This window comes from Coffea eugenioides, chromosome 9 (genome assembly GCF_003713205.1).
Source record: "Coffea eugenioides isolate CCC68of chromosome 9, Ceug_1.0, whole genome shotgun sequence".
Taxonomy (NCBI): domain Eukaryota; kingdom Viridiplantae; phylum Streptophyta; class Magnoliopsida; order Gentianales; family Rubiaceae; genus Coffea; species Coffea eugenioides.
This window is the reverse complement of record NC_040043.1, coordinates 4,293,198-4,314,957: the sequence shown is the minus strand read 5'-3', so window position 1 is coordinate 4,314,957 and position 21,760 is coordinate 4,293,198. Positions and strand designations below refer to the sequence as shown.

At 36.0% G+C, this 21,760-nt stretch overlaps 1 protein-coding gene across 2 annotated transcripts; it reads left to right on the top strand.

Moving 5' to 3' along the window:
• The first annotated feature begins 8,424 nt into the window (after window positions 1-8,424).
• Window positions 8,425-19,864, top strand: LOC113783122 (two-component response regulator-like PRR37). 2 transcript variants are annotated; one of them, XM_027329167.1, is made up of 10 exons: window positions 8,425-8,685; window positions 9,245-9,274; window positions 9,604-10,110; window positions 12,210-12,371; window positions 12,480-12,613; window positions 12,856-13,017; window positions 17,501-17,684; window positions 17,766-18,216; window positions 18,297-19,107; window positions 19,391-19,864. In XM_027329167.1, exons 3-10 carry the CDS (start codon window positions 9,753-9,755, stop codon window positions 19,508-19,510), a joined length of 2,382 nt encoding a protein of 793 aa, XP_027184968.1. In that variant the 5' UTR covers window positions 8,425-8,685; window positions 9,245-9,274; window positions 9,604-9,752; the 3' UTR covers window positions 19,511-19,864. The 2 variants fall into 2 exon arrangements, with proteins under 2 accessions (XP_027184968.1, XP_027184967.1); XM_027329166.1 differs by having other exon boundaries at window positions 17,498-17,684.
• Window positions 19,865-21,760: the final 1,896 nt, after the last annotated feature.

The following is a 21,760-nucleotide window of genomic DNA, read 5'->3' as shown; positions in this document are numbered from 1 at the left end:
TATTTAGTTTTGGGACAGGTACACTTGTAATTTCTTTTTTTCTTTTTTTTGTGTGTGTGTGTTTGTATAGTTGTATTTTTGGTCATTTTATACCAATCTTGTGTATGAAAACAAACGTGCATATAAATGTACACTAAATTTTGAAGGGGGGAAAAAAAAACCAGTGCCTATCCCAATGCCCTGTAATTTGAACTGGGGCCAATTCCCTTAAAACTAGTACTTAATTAGTAAATAAATTTCGTGTCTAAATTCTAAGTCTTCACTTTAGTATCGGGAAAACTGCACAAATCGTTGCCCATATTTGATTTTATAATCTTTTCGATCTCTTACTTCGAAAATGATGCATTTTGGTCCTTTACGTATCAAGTTTTATGCTTTTTTAGTCCCTCGCTTTTACAATGATATTTTTTAGTCCTTTATATATTTAAAGTGCACCATTTGCATCCATATTCTCATTTCTATTGTAAAAGTGAAAATGTAGCTAGAGATGAGAGTGAGGATGAAATGATGCACTTTGGAAATGTGAAGGGTCAAAACGCGCCGTCATTGTAAAAGTGAGGAACTAGAAAAGTATGAAATCTCACATGTAAGGTATCAAAATGCATCATTTTAAAAGCGAGACACTTAAAAACTATAAAAGGTTGAACTGTTAAGGGACCATTTGTAGAATTTTTCCTTTTAGTGTCTCTTTACATTTCAACTCCAATTGGGCTTATTGTGATATCACAGCACATGCTATGATTTTCCAAGTTACAAACATTTCAGGATGTTGAGTTTTTGATGAGCAGCCTAAACATCCTTAAATTTAAGAGGGTAACCAGATGATTTAGTCCTATTGTAAAATTTACTTTATTTTATGATCAATATTTTAAGGATGCATCCAAAATATCATTGTTATACAGATCTGTCTGATTCCATGCCTGTAAGGTATAATCCATGGCTGGCTGTACTTGTGCTTCCCAGCACGAAAGGCACTACACAATTATGCCTTTTACTTTGAAAGTTGAAGCCCATCACAGATCAGTTTCTAAGTTGGTATTTTTTTTCTTCCTGACAAAATAACGTGCGCTCAAATCTCGTTGTCGATGTAAGAACTGTGTCAGGGAGTTCATGCATGTGTGCAAATATGCAAGCAAGTTGAAGAGTAGCTCCATACATGATCCTCTGGCTGCAGTTTTGAAACTTTGAACTGTCAACATGTCTGTCATTCCCACTCGCCATTAAATCTTTCAAAACTTTCAATTCTTGATTTTTGTCGATTGGGATATTCTGTCCGTAATGCATGGTCCCGTCGGAGCATGGCCGCATGCACGAAAGAGAGAATGAAAACTAGCATCGGGCACACACACCGGCCTTGGTACGCTAGTCGGCGAGGGTCATACCTACTAAAGTATCAAAGCCGACTAAGCTCCAGCGATTTACTCTAGTTGCCACAGGGCCGCGTTTTCTTCGACCTTACTTTGGTTGAAAATATTTGGACTATGATTTTTCGCGGAAAAATTTCGTAAATGCATTTTTAATTAATTTTTTTTAACTCATGTACATCAAATTGTTACAGTATATTTTTCTATAAAAACTCCTAAAAATCACTGCAATACAATTTCTCAAATTTAGAAAATTAATTGAAACTTGGCATTGTAAAGTGAATACCGGGTTTTGTTTTTTTTTTTAAGCACTCATTGTTCAAATCTCAATCTTAGTAGTTTTTGGCATTGCGAAGAAGTTTTTTTTTTTTGGATGAACACTAGAGAATTTGCTCCCGTTAATAGCCATGCTGACTTCGGGCTTCTCATCCATTTTTACTGAAGCTGGAGTAATTTCTAATGTGGAAAAGTGAATCTTCCATAATAGTGTTTGAATATATTATTATTTGAAATAGTTATTATACCAAATTTGTGATGTGATGTATGTAAAATAAATAAATAAATATTTATAATAAAATAAAAAACAAAAAACAAAAATATTTTTTTCAAAAAATTGTGTATTGTTTCACAAAGGGCAGGCAGACGTGGGAGCAAGGACCCTTTAGCTTAGACAGCCCAGTTGTATACAAGAAGTATGCTAGTCGTTCAATTTTTCTCCCTCTCTCGATGTCTTTTGTTAGACGAAATGAAGTTGAAACTTGCACCTGCACCCAAAGGAAGGATTAGAGACTCTACACTACCTTAATTTTCTCAATCTCTCTTTTTTTTTTTTTAAAGCTATATGATGGTCGAAATTGAGACTCGCATTTATTAACCTCGACAAATTATAATATGTAATCACTATTTGTTACTCCTAAATCAATTTGCTTGGGGACTTAGATTAGTATTTTCATCAGTAAATAATTTGGTATCCCTATATATATACTTTTCATACGTTAGCTAAGAATGCAAAATTCACATGTGATCATCATGTCTTTTGGTGAAAAGATCCTCCATAGGGCCTGCATTCAACGCTCTCCTTTGAATTTTAGCTCCAAGGAGCATTATAAGTCCTTCCGAAGAATAAAGAAGAGTACAGTGGAGTAAAAGGTCCTCCACTATAGATGAGATGACAAAAGGGTTTGGCGTGAATAGGGCAATATGGAAGAGGAAAGAACACGGTTTAATTTTCAATAATTAGTGAAAATGATAATTTTACCTTTTCTAGATGATTAGTGTGAAAAGTACATGTTAATTTGTTTTGGACTACAAAATCTGCTTCCTTTGCAAATACAATAACTACTACAGTATATTTTACAACTGCGACGCACGTATCCTTTTAGTAACTTAATTACACAATTCTTAGTGCTTGTTTTCGATTGATTATTTTAACTGATTATACATAATCATTTTTTATGATGTTTTCGACTGCTTTTATATTTTGATTATAGATTTTTTTAATGACAAAAAATGATAATCACCCAAAAAGTTGCTTTTGCTAATTCTGATATATAATCAGATTTTGTAAAATCTAAAACAATCGAGAACAAATTAGCCTTAGTTGTTGAGCAAACTAACATCTAAAGCACTTAAAGTTTTGCCATGTTTGATTTAAGGTCGAGGTTATGATATTTAGTAACTAAACTCCTTCATTTGTCTCAATTTAGCCCTTTTCTATATTTGAAGTAGATTAATGAACCTATCTAAAATATGAAAGGCCTTCTATATTAACTTTACCCTCACTGCTAGGTTACACAAGCACTTCCTACAATGTGACATATATTTTGATGAACTTTCCTTAGTCTTGACATAACTTGAGTGTTCAATATTCATCTCGAAAAGGGCTAAATTCCTTTCCAAGAGCTTAAAACTAAAAAAATTAAAATGTCTAAGATTTCATTTTGCAAATAATTTGACCACTTTGTCTGGTGTTTTGCTGTTTGCTTGTTGAATCGTTTGATAGTAACAGTAGAAGACCTGAACAGAAGTTGGCTTAACTTCCTGTAAGAACTATTGTTCGTCAGTAATTCGGGTAACTAAAGAAATAGAAATTGCTTTCTCCTTTTTCATTCCCAGAAACCATACATGTATATGACTTCTAAAAAAATAAGAACAGTGAGAAGGGAGAGAAAATTGGTCGTGGCTTCACCCAAGACTCATGGGATATATACCGAAAATGGATACTTGTCAAAATAAAAAACTAGTAGCTATAGTGGTTTGATCAAAAACCAGGGGACCGACAGAAGAACAAAGAAAAGCAAATTGAAGAAAAAGATGCCAAAGTGAGGATTTCAAAAGAAGAATCTGGCACTTTTTGCTTTTGTATAAACTGAGGTTCAGAGATCGGAAGTGAAAAGGATCTGAAACCTAAGCCATAAAACATGCCTAGATGCAAAGCTACATGGGAATAATATTTTCCAAAGGGATAAGATGCCAACATGGTTAACAAGAAGCAGAAAATGTGAAAATCCGAAAAAGATACAGGTCATCGGGTCATCTGTTTTCATGCCGTGCTTCAACTTTTGATCAATTTGGACTTTGATGGATTAGAAACGTAGCACAAGATCACCACAGAACAAGGAGATGCTAAAGATAAATTGGGGAATCCCATGTCGTCTAGAGATAAGGAGCTGCTGTTTCATTCTATTCTCATGTTGAAAACAAAGGGACAAAAAACAAAAGTTAATTTAGTATTTAGAGATTTTTCTCTAACCATATCACGCATGCATCCCTTTGGATTGTTTTTTTCTAGAATTTTTACAAAAAAAAAAAAGTATTGTAGCGATTTAATACATGTGAAATAAAATATGTGATCCAAAAATATATTCACGGAAAAATATATGTTAGGATTTGCATTGGATCTTTCCTCTGTTTAATATTTATATATACTCTTTATTTTTATTTTATTTTTCCAGACACAGGGGGTATCCGGGTTTTCGGCCAGACTTATCCCCCTGTGACCCGAGAGGGGAGGCCCTACCCTCTCGAACACAGTAGCCCCAGGCAAGACTCGAAACCTGGTAAGCGTGGCCTGAAGAGGCGCTTGCTACTGGATGAGCTAACCCAGGGAGGGCTTTATATATACTCATTAATACCAAAATCTTCTTGTTATATACTATTTGCTAATTGGTCATTAGCATGCATTATTGAATGTTTGAAGATGGAATTGTTAGTCTTTTTTTTTTTCGGACACGATAGACTTACAGTTTATTCTATGCTACGGAGGGATTTAAAAAGGCCCAAAGGAAAACCGGTGGGGATTGAATCACCATCGATCCAGACGGATGCACTATAAAGTGACGGGCCACATATAGTAACAGATGATGAGAGACAAAATTTGAATTCTTAACTTTTCCATCCCACCAAAGCCTGTAAGCCTTGCAGGCTTTGGTGGTAACCACTGAACCAAGCTCAAATGGAATTGTTAGTCAAGGATTCCAAACTCTCAATGGAGAGAGGCTATAGAATGAAAAGGACCTCAGAGATTGGCAGCTCAATAGAATAAGAGAATTCATGGAAATGCAAAAATTTCTTTTGTTTTATCCTTGTTTAGTATACAATGGTAGAGCATTGATGGGATGCTCCTGTGCATGACAAAAATAATAACATTTTATTATTGCAATAAGTGAAGTTTAATAATTTTCGTACATGGACGATTATTGGTTTTTTTTTTCTTTAAAAAGAAAAAAAAATCAATGCTGAGTAAATCCATTTTCAAGATGTGAGAGTTTGACAAGCTATGTATTTGAGAAAATGTCACTTTAAATGCTTGCAAGCAAACACAAGAGACTAGAACCTAACTGGATAACTGGCATTCTTATTGCCTGCTATTTTATGTACACTAAATCTCTATGTAATTGTTCTAGCCCCGACGTGAATAAGTACCTAATTAGTTTATGGAAACGTAACCAGTAGAATTAGGCTGGGAGTTAGAAGAAAAACTAAGCAACTCTAGTGACTTAAACAGAAAGGGAAAGGAAGAACAGCTCGAAAAGCTAGTTTTCTTTCAAGCATAAAATTAAAAGAGCACCTACTTTCACGTTGAACCTTGTGGCGTTGCCAAATTGTCAGTTTTTAAGTGTTGCAATTGATAATTTGTGATATCACATTGAACTAACTTCAAAATGCCGATCCTAGTTATTCTGATTTGCTAATTAGAGATGGAGAATTAAAAGTTTGTGGAACGAAGAAGTGAAATTAGAAACTACTACAAAATTCAAGTCAATCTAAATTGCGGAGGAAAAGGTAAATGAAATCAAATGCATATGTACTGCACGTCGTCTTTCTGTGTATAAAAGAACCACATACTCTCTACCAGATACATATCCAAAAGAACATGAAATAAAAAAGAAAAAGAGCATAATCGAAAAAAAGAAATCCTGGTTTCCTGGAAAGTTGCTGGTGATGAAACCTTCAAATGGAACGAGTCTCATAATTTGAAATAAATTATAATTTGAATGGGGTTTATCAACAGAATAAAAACCTATGTTCAGAGTTTCCTAGCTAGGTTATCATTCATCTCTTTTCTTCTCTCCTTTAACAATGCAAGGGTCTAGTTTTTCTTTTCTTTAATCTTATTTTCTGATGTCGATTTTTAATTTATGTTAATTCCACAGTTCAATATTTTCTTGACGTACACCTTATTTTTTGCATTCTTGTTCCTTCTTTTTTTTCTTCTTCCCATCTTACGTACTCGCCAATCTTTATGCATGCATTAGAACCCACAAAAAGTACTAGTATTTTTCATCTACCAAAAGGCGAGCAAGGTCAATCTTTCCTGAACTGCCGTATAATTGTCTGTTCATGCTGCCTAGGTGCTGCAAGAAAGCAGGTGTTTTTTCACCCTTGTTGGCCTCAGATTGTAGTTTTGCCATAAAGGAATAGGCAACAAATTGCAGCTAATTTTGTTTTCCTATATATGGCTTATCAATCTGCTAATCTCAATGCAAACTTCCCCCCACTGCAGATTAATGTCATTCACACAAGCGCATTGACATAGACGTGCAGATTCATGGTTCATTTATGCCTTTTGAGTGAATGACATACATAGCAACCACATGAAAAGATGCATGGAAAAACAAAAGCGAGTCTAACGTGATTGGCTAGTTAATTAAGGAAACAGTTGTAGATGGCATAACGTGATTGGTTCTAATAGTTTGAAGCCCACAAAGAAAGTGTTGTTCTTATCTCCATTCAAGGCCACAAATTTATTAATAAATTGCAATTAATAACGTATGAGTAGAAGATAGTAGTACATTATGCTCGAGTTTGTTTGGATGATTTATTTGATATAATTACTGTAGCACTTTTTATGATGTGATGTATGTGAGATAAAAAGATGATTGAGAAGATAAAAAGGTAATTGAGATTTGAAAAACAAATTATTTTTTTTCAAATTATCTCAATCCAAACACACTCACGACGGACTGTGAATATATCACTTTTACAACTAGTTAAACTAAATTAAAGATTAAGACCTCAAAATGTCGAGATTCTAGATTTTAATCCTCTTACCCCTTTCTGATCCTTAAATCTCACCCCTCCCTTATTAAAAAGAAAAAAACTAAATTAAAGAAAGTCCATAAGATTTGGCTCAACTGATAAGGGCATTAGCTAAATAAGTATGAGGTCTTTGATTTGATTCTTTATGCTTTCCATTTTTTACCCCTTGATATGTTTGGTGTCTCCCGTTGATCCAAAAAATTAAATGAAAAGAATAAAACAACTTCTTTCACTCTTCATTTTCTCTGAACATTTAGCATTAATATATACAACTATAGTGTGTCCCAATACAACAAAATATTGGTTGACTTCACAATTTGCACTCCATTGCCTATTTTCCATCCTTAGTGATTTGATGGATCTTCCTCTTTTTTACATTTATAAACAAAAAAACACAAAAAGAGAGAAATAAGACTAGGTCATTGATGGTTTTTTGGTGACTTTAAGAGCGGTAACATTTGCAAACGTTTTGGTATTATCTACTCGAACGACATAATTGCATAAGCAAAGCACCAATCAACACAAAAAAAAGTCTCCCAAGTTGGAGTGGGCTGTAAGGAAGAAAGAACCGTAAGGAGAAGATTTTGGATTCAAAACGTTTCACTTATAAGAAAAATTATATTTAAAAAAAAAACACAAAACTACACTTGTACTACTGTACGGCTTACTCCTTTTGTTGTGTTCCCTTCTAAGACAAACAAAGATTTTGTTTATGTACGCAACACACTACTGTAATTCATTCATGAAAATGAAAATGTTTTTGTCCAAAACCAAGACCATAAAAAGCATGGAGGTCCCTCGTCCGTGATATATTATCATTGTCCTCGGGCCATCGGATTTTTAAATTCTCTATTTATAGTAAAAAAAATGTAGTATTTTTATTTTACAAGAATACAAAATTGTAAGTTTTCATGGCGTTGACGAGAGCCAAAACTTTCCCTTATCCGTGGCATTTTAATTTGCAAGTAGGCTGAGAGAACGCGGCGTTTTCTGATTGGTGATCCTGAATTCACCCGTGCTCGTTTTACCCTGCGCCTACAGGACATGGGAGTAAAACTTCCAGATATTTTGTTGCTGACATGGAACAGAATCCGGAAAAAACGAGCAACTCACGGGGGCAAATTAGGCATTCCACAAATTACGTGACCAGAGTTACTTGGTCCGTTAGTTTCAAACCAGCCAATGTGGGCAACCCTGACGTCACCGGATAACGACGTCTTCACGCACAGGGCTTTAGTTCGAAACCTTTAACTGCGCTCACATGAGGCCACGTGTCGCGGATCAGATCTCATAAGATCCGCCGTAAACTATTCAGCGCCCGTCTTTAGATACACCATCCACGTCACCGGATCGTCCCATGTGTCAAAGACACGTGTCATAGACACGTGTCATACACCTGGCAGGGTCAAGCCCTTCCCCGCCTCCACATTGTCCACGTCAGCGGCGTTTAGGGTAATATAATATAATATCTCTCTCTCTCTCTCCATTCGCAGGCACATCTATTTTTTGTTTATTATACTGCCATTTACTTCGTGGTTTTTTTTTCCTCTCTCTCTCTCTCAGCTTTTAGCCTCGCAGTTTCTGAACCAGTAAAAAGGGAACTCTTCCCAGCAAACATTTCAAAAACCAAACCCTAGTGTAAAACGTTTCCGCCATAATTTAGTAAAATCATTGAGAAATTCACCGGTATAGCAGTTAAATTTCCAGCTGAATAGGAAAATTCGGTGCGCGCGATGGTTTTAGGGATTTTTGGTGAATGAAATCGATCAAGGCTCTGTAGGTAATGATTTCTGTAGTTTATTTTCGAATTTTTTCTAGAAATTTTTTATTTTTAATTTGGAAATTATATTGGATAATTGTTGGCGTTTTTGTTTTTGTTATTGTTGTTGTCATTTTTCTTTGCATTTGTTTCTTTCGAGTTATTGAAGTATGAAATCTAGTCTTGTGTTGTTGTTTGCTTGGCTACCGAGACTGAGCGACACATAAGGAGGGGCGAAGTGTTTTGAATGGCGAGTTCTTATTGCCTTCAATTTCTCATCTTTTAGGCAAAATAATTCGGAATATTTGAAGACTGAAATGGTTCTGCTTTTAAGTAGCTAAGAATGAGTGGCTTGATGTGTCGAAATGAAGAGGAATTCGAATTTTTTGTCCTGTGATATTTCTTTTTTTCTTTTAAATATATTGCTGAATGAATGATTGTTCCTTCGAATAATGAGGTGCTGATTTTTCTTGATTTTTAGGATCTGTGCGCTGGGTCGATTTTTTTTTTTTAGTTACATGTCGCTGAATTAATGTTCACTGTTTGCTATTGACCTGTTGATTTTTTGTTTGATTTCTAGGATTTCAGCACTGGATCAAGGAAAACCAAGGTTGAGTTCTCATCTTCTCCATCTCTCTTTCTCTCTCCTTCCTTATCTGTGCTTGAGAATTAGTAGAGATAAGTCAAGAAGGAAAAAAGAAAAGAAAAATGTCTGTTGTCGGTTTATGTTGAAATTATGGAGTATTTAATATGTTGCTACAATTTGTCACGTATTGTCTCTCCTGATTTTTGCGCAAATTTCATACTTGCATTCATAGGAGTCCAGTGTGAATATCATTACTGGTATTTCTTTTTCCTTTTTATGAAAGCTTATTCTTTGAATTGTTTAAAGGGCCTCTTATAACATACCTGATTTTCTTTTTTCTTTTTTTGCTTTAGCTTTTTAACAGCGGAAGTCATTGAACTGTTGCAGTCTAAAATATATGGTAACTTGAAGACAACGGTGTGTGCAACCTTTCCAACTTAGAGGTTTCCTTGCCGACTCAATCTGGTGGTTTATTCATCGTTGGTCTTTTTGAATCTGGTTGATGAGGGGTGTTCGGGTGGCCGTGGATGGGCTGCCAACTAAAGGGTTGGTGGAAGTTAATCAGGATCATGTGCAGGATGACCAAAGGGCAGTAAAAAATGGAATTACAGGCGATGGACATGGAATCTCCGAGGAAGGTGAGTCAAGGACCAATGAGGAAGTCAATAATGGGCGCAAAGATCTTGTACAGGCCCAGACTGTTCTCCTTGCTCAGCATCACCAGCAGCAGCAGCCTCAGGGGCCAGTTGTCCGTTGGGAGCGCTTTCTTCCTGTCAGGTCCCTAAAAGTTCTGTTGGTGGAAAATGATGATTCAACCCGCCATGTCGTCAGTGCACTGCTTAGGAATTGCAGCTATGAAGGTGAGTTATCACATTTTTATCTGCCTACTCTCTTGTCTTGGAATTATGATCTGATCAATCATCATTGACTAACAAAATATATTCACTCTTCGTTTTTATTTTGACCAAGTCTGCACCTGTTTCTCATTAACTTGGTCGTATGCTTTTTGAACAAAAGAAAAGTGATCGGCATGTTGGTGATTTACATTATACTTTTGAGTTTTAATACCTGACATCTATTGCTTGTCTCTTGTTTGTCTATGCTACATGGTTAGTTATAGATTGTAATTCCAGTATGGCCTCATGTGGTTTTAATGGATAATTTTCTACCATTTGCTGCTAAATGAAAACTGATCCTTTGACATGTATCTTGGTTGTCCCTCTTTTGCTAAGAGCAGTTATTGTTCCTTTATACTTGAAAATCAGATTATATTTTAAAAATTTACCTTACTTGATTATGGGTCACCTTAAGCAGATATGACATATTTCAACTTCGAGGGTTTGAAATCAATTCATGCAAATCCCTCAATCCAAACAGACTCTTACTGTGATCTCTTTCTTAAAAAGAGAATGTGTGTTCTAAAATTAGATTATAGTTTGAAATTTTACCTTACTTGACTATAACTCACCTTAAGCGGAGATGACATATTTCAACTTCGAGGGTTTGAAATCAATTCATACAAGTCCCTCAAACCAAACAGACTCTTACTGTGGTCTGTTTCTTGAAAAGAAAATGTGGTTTTCTATTTAGTGCGAAACGTGCCCTAGGGCAATTGAATTGACTTTAGCTATTGCTGGGTGACGCTTTATATGCATATTATATCTTTCAAGACTTCCAGATCTTGCCATTTATTGAAGAAAATAGGAGAAAGGCCATGTATCTGGCTCTGAATGGTATGATTAAAGGCTTGTTAAAGTATTGATTAAGGTTAAGTATGTCATAGACAACATACGGCAAATTTACTTGTTCATTTTAGATTCATCGATTAAGTTTTGTTTTTCTCCCCTGACTTCTTATCATCGTATGTTAGCCTTGAATATGTTTATACTTAGTTTGATTTTTATTTGGAACTTCTTTGTGGATCTATTGCCTATTGCTTTTAAAATATTAGGTAACAAAAATGGGATGACATGAGTGGCTATAGGAGAGTTTACCTAGAGGAGTTAAAAGAAAAAATTCAAAGCAGGATTTAGATTAAAGGCATAGGCTCGTATTTAGATTGACCATTGTAGAAACATGAACAGTAGTATCTGGAAGACGAAGATGTTAATAATTGAAGTGTTTGAGGATTTGGCTCAGTGCTTGTATGTTATTTCCTCCACTCATGAAGCATGGAGCAACATGCACACTGCCTGTGAGATGATGCCAGCTGGGTTACCCAAAGGAATACTAATGGTTTGGCTACTTTGATTGAAAGGCTAAATTTGATGAAATTGTAATTTGAATTTTTAAAACATGTTCTGAATCTCAAGTGAGAGCAGGATTACAAAAACTGCATTAGCGACTTGGACTTATCAAAACAGGAATTAATTTGCATGAAATTTTGAAACTCAAAATTACTTATGACTAGCCTTGTGCTTTTCCATATTACTAGTTATTTCAATTAGAATCACCAATTACTGGCCTTGAAATGAAATTGAGAACTCGCAATTCCTATTACCAGCCTTGCACTTTTCCAAGTTACTTGTTATCTAGAATATTTTTACCTGGTCTTCCCTTAGCTCCTTCTAACCAGAATATACAAGGCAATTAACTATACTTTTCCATATTGATACGCTTGATATAGAAGTTTCATTTAATCTCTGTGAATTTCCATGCTTTATTATGCATATGTAGCTTTGTTTCTCTCTAAGTTTGTTGCTTTTCCTTTTTCAAGTAAGGGGAATAATGCAATGTCTTTTCTCATCTTCGATTGTCGTTTTGTTGGCTAGAACAAAATTGCACATTTTCAAAATAGAATCAATAAATGTGAGATTAATTTAATACTTCAAGTTTTATGTTTTAGAAAATTTTGTTATTTTTTTCTAGATGTTCTGTTCTCCATATTAAAGAAGCATTTCATTTATTATTTCTTTCTTACTCCAACTGTTCTTATTTTTTGTCCGGTTGATTCTGGCAGTGACTGCTGTATCAAATGGTGTGGAAGCATGGAAACTATTAGAGGACTTAACCAATCATATTGACCTTGTTCTAACAGAAGTAGTCATGCCCTGTTTATCGGGGATTGGCCTCCTATCCAAGATCATGAATCATAAAACTTGCAAGAATATCCCAGTAATTAGTGAGTACTGTTCCTACTATATGTATTAGCTCTGTATACAAGCCTTGTCATTTATTATTCTGCCGATTGATACATTTAACTGCTACAACTGATGAGTTTTGTGTGCAGTGATGTCATCTAATGATTCTATGGGCATAGTCTTTAAGTGTCTGTCAAAGGGTGCTGTTGACTTTTTAGTGAAGCCTATTCGAAAGAATGAGCTTAAAAATCTCTGGCAGCATGTTTGGAGGAAATGTCACAGTGTAAGTTAATCCCAACACTAATTTTTTCATAGACAGGTTTAGACAACTATTTCAGGTTGGTGCTAGTATGTAATATTGGCAAGGTTTCTTTGATTGAATTCCATGAGAAAGGAGCGTCAGATAGCATCTGAAACAAATCTGACGTATTAACTACTGTTTGTGGTTCTTAGAGCTCTATGGTTTGATTTATCACTTTCCTCTAATGGGTCTAGCATATTGTTCTGTCTTGTATCATTCCGCAGTCAAGTGGTAGTGGGAGTGAAAGTGGGATACGGACTCAAAAATCAACAATGTCAAAAAGTGTTGAAGGTTCGGAGAATAACACTGACAGTAATGATGAGGATGACAATGGAAGCATTGGGCTGAATTATAGAGATGGAAGTGACAATGGAAGTGGCACTCAGGTATTGCCTAATTTTGGATTCCATCCCTTGTTAAATTATGTCTTTCTACCCTTTTTTGTTTAACTTATATGCATTATCTTGTGCAGCCAAAAAATATTTGTCTTCTTCTGAATAATTTCATTGACCATTATGCTCATCCAATCAGGTGGTTATGTTGCCTTTTAGACCTTGAAATGCTTTTGGAGCTTTTGATTAGTTCTGTAGGAATCTGTTACTCACTTTATTGTATTTAGCAAAATTTAAATCCATTATCCACCGTTGTCAAAAATGGAATAGTGGTGTGAGAGTTGAATTTTCTTGATGCTACAGTGTAGGCATACTATTACCAGTTTAAGAATGGACTGCAATGGGAATGTACACCATAACAGTGGTTTTACAATATGGGAGGTGAGACTGAACAGGAAAACTTGGATCTATAGTATTAATGTTGTTAGAATGGTCCATGATGGACTTTAGTGATGAGGATAAAGGGATACGTTGGGGCCTTTGTAGGCTTTAAATTGAACAAATCCAGGCATCAACTCTGTAAAGGATTTAGTCATTGGGTCCCAGTCTAGCCAGATAAGTAGGTAAAAGGTACTTAACTATTATATTCTGTCAACACTCTTGCTCAGCCAGTCAGCTATTTGTCTTTCTGTTGAGCCTTGACCTGGGAAAAAGGCCTTTCAAATGCCAAAAAGTTTAGATGGAAGTGGTACAAATTAATCAATTTAAAACTTGGAAGTTCTACATAGATGACAGAGTAATGTTTGCAGTATCATTTTTCTACCAGGTAATTGCAACTTAAACTTGAAAAAGCTCATAATTCTTAAAATCTAACCACTGAATCAAGAATACAAATTTCATAAATAGAAATGCAACAGGAAGACCAGTTACTGATACTTAAAAATGTTAATTGTGTCTTTCAGATTAAAGTTATGTTTTATTTGACCATGATACTTAAATTATTTTGTTCAAATGAAGAATTCAATTTATTTAGTAACACTGGATACTGTTTTTGATTACTCACAAGAACTGGAAATTCTGTTTTTGTCTGGGGGTGCGATCTCTTAGAAAAATGTGTTGTTTTAAAAGGCCTAAAATACTGGAAAGGTGAAGCCATTGTTTTGGCTCATTTAACTGTTGTCACACTTGTTAGAGGTATTTGGATCGCATAGATCTGTTATCAACTAATGCTTATGGTAGAGGTTGCAGGTTTGATGCATAGAGTGCTTAAGCTGTTTGCCAATTGCATAAATTCGAAAGACCCAAAAGCAGCCAGTGCGAGATCCCACTGGTTTAGTGTTTTAGATAGTATCATTTTAGCTAAAAAGTCTCACACCTAGACTTATCTAGCCTGTACTCCGAAAGGCATAATCAATGAGAAAGCTTGTACTGTTGAAATAAAAGTAGAACGGAAGTTTGTACTTAGAGGGGCTCTCAAAAAGGGACATAATAATTGATAATGTGCTAGAGATGCTTGTGGAGTTACTGTTCATGAAAGATGTCATTATTCATACTTAAGAAGTTTTTCATCTTCATTTTGTCTGCTGGTGCATATTTTTCTTAGAATCCATGATTTAATCCAAATGAAGCATCAGCTAGAATTGTGAAAAAGTATACTTGTTTTTGGTTTTTAATGGCTATGCATAGTTTAATGCCCTTGGAATTTCAAAGTTTATAACTGATGCAACCAAAGCATCCTTAGCAGTGAAATAGAACCTGCTTGATATTGCATTACTTTGAAATACCAACATTTTGACGCTTCGAGTGCTTAAGTGCCATTTGCCTGACAGCGCAACTGGATATACATTTTTTTTCTTTCTTGGTTTTTCATGAATATGCATTCTACTTGGTATTAGGTTGTCTCAAATGGGTAAACTTGTAAAGCTACTCTTCTCTAGCACAGATACGTTGCAGAAATTCTATGCTAATTAATTTTCTGTTGTAGAGTAGAGAACCATTTTATCTGCTTCATTCCAGAGAACCATTTTTTTTAAGTTTCTTATAAACCAGTAACTGTTGCCTGCCCTGTAATCTCATGCACTGGATTTAACATTCCTCTGCTGTGTTATCGAAATATACATAGCGATGTTAATATTTTGCTTGAGATGGTTCCAGATAGAGGGGCAAAAGAGAAAAAAAAAATCTCTGTAAGTACAATCATATAAAAGACGGTTACAGAAGAAAAAACAAGATGTTGCAGTATGATTATATACATCAATTATGATAATGTAATGTTTTTCAAATCATTAGACCTGGAATATGTCTAATGCAAAGACTCATTGGTCAAATATACCTTTTTTTCCTTTCCATTTCCATATGTTAGCCTAGAGATATCCAACTATATTGTGGCTTTCTACTTTTGAACATTTCTGCTACTCTAGCTTCACATAGTACCACTCATCCATCTAGAATTTGGCGCTAGTTCCTCTTTTCTCCAGATAATCCTGTGCTACTTGCAATCCAGTGGAACATTTTCAACAGTCCTCAAATTGTCCAAAATGTTTGGATATATTTGTCCAACAGCTTTTCTTTGATATCGCTCTTCTTTCACCAATTTCGGCTTTCCTCTTCTCATCTAGTATGTGTTGTTGCTATATTAAGTTCTAGAAGATGGTACGTACTTCGTTTTCTGTTATAAAAGATAGTACATAGAAAATAGTATATTCTTGTTTAGTAAGTAATTGTACTATATTATACTCTAGAAGATACTATATATTTTCAGTTACTTTCTTCCAGATGAGAATCGAGGATAATGACCCTATGGTGTTATCTTGCTCTTGTACCATTACTATATTAATGAGCCTACCAACTCCTCTCATACCTGACACTTACTAGACTCTTACTGTCCTAGGACTGTAGTGCTAGGAAATAAAGAGCTTATGTTTCAGTACATGAGATACTTCTACCTTGGCTGTCCTTGTTTTCAATTCACCCTTTGGTGTGAGCTTTACATTTCTCTTGCTCAGCTTTCTATCGGAGTCTTTATACTCTAAAATAGGTCATCTGGTCCATAGAAAAGAATATTATAATGAAGCCCTCCTTGCTTTATGTCTATGTTGCTTGGTGTTTCTAAATGCTATCATGAAGAATAGGTTGGGCAACATTTATCCTGGTGGAGAACGTGAAATTTACCCAGAACAGAATATCACTTTAAACAATCATATCTCTGTAGCGCCATACTCAACTTTATTTTCTTGCCAATCAGAAGTTTGAGATTTCATCACTGCTGGTAGACATATTTCTTGATTCCATAGTCGATCCATGTCTGCATCTGTTGACAAACCAAACAACTGAAGGTTAGACCTTGTAGTTATATTGTCTGATTTATGAAGTCATTTTTACTTGATTTGAAATTAGGAAGAGAAATTTTGGTATTCATCTTGGGGATATGATACTGCAAGGCCTTCATCTAAACCTGCAAAAGTAACTCAGTCGTATTCAAGCAAGGAACTCCCTGTTTGCAATGGTGATGTCACAGGTTATAATGCGAAAGGTTAAGGGAACTTGGATGTTAGTAAGGGAGTGATCAAATTGGATTGAAATATTACCATTAACCAAATTGTTCCATAGGGGAAAGATATGCAAGAAGACCTTGACCAATTCATTTTGTTTGGCGTCATCAACAAAATGGAAATAGTAAAAATACTTTATCATGCATTTGTAATTTAGGGAGTCTGTGTTCATCTTCGAGTGATAAAGTGCGACTAGTTATATGATCCCAGATAAGACTACTAGGAGATGATTGGAAGTACTGAGTCAGCATTGACCTTTGTCTTTCCCCTGCAACAAGATTTTATGTTAATTCTTCATCATTGACCTATTATCACACCTGAGTCCTATTTTTTAAATACCTGGGGTAAGACAAGAAAAAGTAGAATATAATTTTGTTTCATTTAAACCTTCTAACTGCAAAAGCTTTGATATTTTATGTTGACTGACATCCTGCAACTGTGTGTTCCTGTAAAAGCTTACCACTTAAAATACTTGTACATTAGTCATACAATTGGTAAAACATCATATAGTTGGTAAAACACATCAAGTGGGGTGAAAACCTAATCATTAACTAAAATTGGATGTACGTGGAGAATTAAGTTTGATATGTTATCCAAGTACACCTGCATTAATGGAACCAAAACATGTTATTGGTATGGAGTTTATGCCCATAAAGTAATGTAATGTACAAGTAAACCATGACCACTTTGGGAGAGTGGACAGAGGTCTAAAAGTGCAATCAACTGTTTCAAGGTATAGCTAATTTTGTCTTTCCTATTTTCAACTAAAGATGTACTGAGCAAGTAGCCCGACCTGCTACCCGTATTTTTTTCCTTTTTCTTGTTGGAGATTTTCTTTGTATGTATAGCTATTCACATGCACCGCAAAACACAAAAACATTGTGGAAACTAATTCATAATGTCCACTTTACGTGTGATTACTCTTAAACATACCGTGATCTAGTCTGTTTATAGTGTCAATTGATTGTAATATCTCCTTCCAGCAGAGTTCTTGGTCAAAAAGGGCTGTAGAAGTTGACAGTCCTCAACCTATGTCACCATGGGATGATTTAGCAGATCCCCCTGATAGCACCTGTGCTCAGGTTATTCATTCAAGGCCAGAGGCACATAGCAGTAACTGGGTGCCCGTAAATGCCACCAGAAAGGCCCATAAATGTGATGATGATCCTGGTAGCGTTTCTTCAACGGAATAAGCTTTTACACTTATTTGTGCTGTACAGCTCTTAACTTACCAAATTCTGATTTTTGCAGATAATGTTGCAATGGGCAAAGATTTGAGAATAGGAGTTCCTAGAGACCCAGACTTGCAGCTCAAAGACCAAAGTGATGAGGTACAAGGTAATATGGCAAGTACTGAGAAGCGCAAATTTTCAACTCCAGACATCAAGAAAGACTGGGAGAAAATGGAAAAGGGTATGGTGGAGTACCGCAATGAGATGGCGAAAGATGAAATACAGGACAAAGACAATGATCTGATGGGTGCCATTACCAATATCACTATGACTCACGGAGGTAATGCACGCAACGAAGTTCAGAATGACCCATCAAAGATCGCTGTACAAAAAGATATGGACCTGTACAATGCTAAAGAACTGCCATCCCTTGAGCTTAGTTTGAAGCGACTAAGAGATGTAGGCAATGGTGGAAACAGTACCCCAGAACGTAATATATTAAGACATTCGGATCATTCCGCATTTTCTAGGTATATGAATTCAGGCCTAAAGCTATCCTCGAGTTGAGCAATGACCCCTCAGAGTTCAACGCTTATTTGTTATTATGCAGGTATAACACCACATCTACCACTAACCAGGCACCAACTGGAATTGTCGGCAGCTGTTCTCCAGTTAATAATAGTTCAGAAGCCGCAAAGACTGAATCAATGCAAAATTTACAGTCTAACTCAAGTGGAACACCTAATCAGGGTTCTAATGGCAGTAGCAACAACAATGACATGGGCTCCACTACAAACAACGGTTTTACTAAGGCGGAAACATTTGGCGAGAAAACAACCCCCAGAGCTGCGGTTAGTGTTCGTCCTTGTTCTGCCTTTCAGCCAGTACAAAATGGCTATGATACTTCCCCCCAGCCTATGACAGCGGGGAAGCCTGATTCTGCGAAGACAATGGTGGCTCAAGCAAGGGCCATGCACCAGCAACCTCAAGTGGAACACCACCACCACCACCATTACCATCACCATCACCACCATGTTCATAGCTTGCAGCAACAACAGCAGCTACTTAATGGTGATGATTTGTCTTTGCGAAACATGATGTCGGGTGCTCCACAATGTGGGCCCTCCAACATGTTAGGTGTCGCAATTGAAGGTAATGCCGCTAACTATGGTAGTGCATCTGGAAGCAACAATGGAAGTAACGGGCAAAACGGGAGCAGCGGACAGAACGGGAGCAGCACTGCTGTGATTGTGGAAGGAACAAACGTGGCAAGTGATAATGGAGCCACTGGAACATGTGGGGCTGGTGGAGGAATTGCCAGTGGAAGCAGGAGTTGTGTAGATCAGGATCGTTTAGCACAAAGAGAGGCTGCTTTGTACAAGTTTCGCCAGAAGAGGAAAGAAAGATGCTTTGAGAAGAAGGTATTTGCATTCAATCTGTACTTAGTTATTGCATTCTATTTTTAAACCACTAGAAGAATCTAGGGATACTATGGGATACCAATCTTCTTTTAGGTTGTCATTCTAGAAATACATGTTTGCCTGCAATTACATTAAGCACCATAAACACTATTGAGACATCGTGCTCAATATTCACATGTGGGGAGAAGGTAAAATTTGCATTCAGTTATCTTGCTAGTGCATTTAGTGATGTTATATAGAATTGCTGAACTACCTTTTTTTCTAATTTCATGATGGACTTCAGGTGAGATATCAGAGCAGGAAAAAGTTGGCTGAACAGAGGCCACGTGTTCGTGGGCAATTTGTGCGACAAACAGCTGATGATAACAAAAGCAAAGACAGAGACAAAGATCCAGACAGCTAACGCCTGCCCTTTCTTGGGTGCGTATCACAGATATGTAAATGAAGATTAGCATTGATCCTAGATAGGGCAGGAGTATTATGAGTACATGATTGGTGGTTTTTGCAAAGGTCAGAAAAGCTATCAACTGGATGTATGGCAATTGAAGGCCATAGTAATCGAGTGATGAACCCTTTTCTTGAGTTCTGTTGGTTGTCTATTCTATATAGTTGCTACTGTACCGCTAGTAAGTGTTCATGACCGCGTCTATGCTAATAAGATTCTTAAAATCGGGAATGTGTTTCTGCTTATGATTTGTTCCTGGACGATGTCTGAAAAGTTCTCAAATAAAGTGTATTTCTCCTCAGTTTTAGTTCATTATCATCTGATCGAAGTGCTCACATGCAAAGTTTCTCAACGGGAACAGAATTTGTGTCCTATAGCTAGCACTAGATGAAAATTAACTCTAGGGTACTTCTGCCATTATCAGATTCCTATAGAACAAAAATTGACGGTTTGTTGGCTAATAGCAATAGCTAAAGGCACTCAGGACGGAGACACAAAAGGACTGGTGCCCACAGATGAAACCTAAGACAGCTAGATCTCCAGTTTAATCGAGTATACCAAAAATATAATGAAAAAGAAATTGGAAAATGGACCATAATGGAACTCTAAGCAGCTTAAACTTTCAAGTACAGTAAAGTACTGAGCATGCTCATCAGTTATCTTAAGGCTAGACTCCGGCAGTAAAGTACTGAACATGCTCAGTTACTCTAAAGCTAGACTCGGGTAAAAAGGGAAAGGGAAAGGGAAGAAAATCTCTCAATTTAGAAACACTGCAAGACCAAACCAAGAAAGAACGGCATGTATTGCTTAGTCAGCGTTCAAAGTAGGACTACAAGTTGACCAAGTTACTCGACTCGAGTTTGCCACTAACTCGATCAATTGCTCGACTCAAACTCAATATTGACAAAACTCCAGTTGAGTTCAAGTTGCTCGAGAATACGTACAAGTCGAGCTCAAGTATTATATGCATATGCTCGTAGACTCGACAAACCTAATCGAATCTTAAATAAATAAATATATATAGTTAGAATTTTTATATTTATTAGTGTGAAATGTAAATTATATCCTTTGTTAAAATTATATATAAAATATTAATTTTTATTAAGTGAGCTTGATTAGGTTCGATTAGACTCGAATTCAAGTAAGGTGAATTAAAGTCGAGTTCAAACTCGATTTCAACTTCTAAAAGTTCGACGAGTTATTTTAACTCATTACTCGAGTTTGACCTGATGCGAATGCACCCTACTTCAAATGAAGAAGGAGCTGAAAGCATTAAAGCTTAAGGAATCCCTATTGTGTAACAAGAAGGATTCCTAAGCCGACATATCGACCCAAAAAAAGGCAAAAAAAAATACACGATGGAGATGAGATTATATGCCAGCATTTTACTTTTGGGATCTAGTATTTCCTAGCAACTAAAATTCTTTTTCTAACCCTCTCCATTTGAGATTCCTCTCATTAACATTGAATATGGCAACGTTTGATGATTAAATTCTAACAGACGCAGGTGTTTATTTGTATAGAAACAGGCGTACTGACATAGCACAAGCCAGCACCACATACGTGTATAGATGCAAGTATATCTGCATCTCCATAGAGATCAACACAATAAGATCCAATCATGCACGTATATTGGTTATTCATACTTCTGATCCCTATCCGTATTTCTCATATCATATGGTTACAGATGAATAATAGATTCTGGGAAGCTGGAAAACAAACAATTAAGCGTGATATAAGATCCATGCATGTTAAGAATTACGTATAGATTAGGGGAAAAAAAAATGAGACGATACACAAAAAATTAACGTGCGCAGCAATATAGCACAAACAGGAGATCTCAGAATCTCCAGGATTGTAAACAAATTATGCACTTTTAGACTACATATTGCATCAAGAAGGATTGAAACATAGGATGAAGAGATTCATACCTTGATGGCCGCAATGCAAAGAACCATATTGTTCTGCAAGAAACTGCACACTTTGCTAAAACAGTTAAAAAAAGATACGTGAAATATCACACGCTTGCAAATATCAAATGCTACAATTTTTGGTAATCAGAAAATAAAAATGATCTTAAAGATAAATAAGTACACCAACTGCGATATATATTTTCTATAATATACACATTTATTGGAGTTATCTGTACCTGGATTCCTCCATTTTGACTGTGAGCTAATTCACAACATACCTGTCTTGAATGATGAA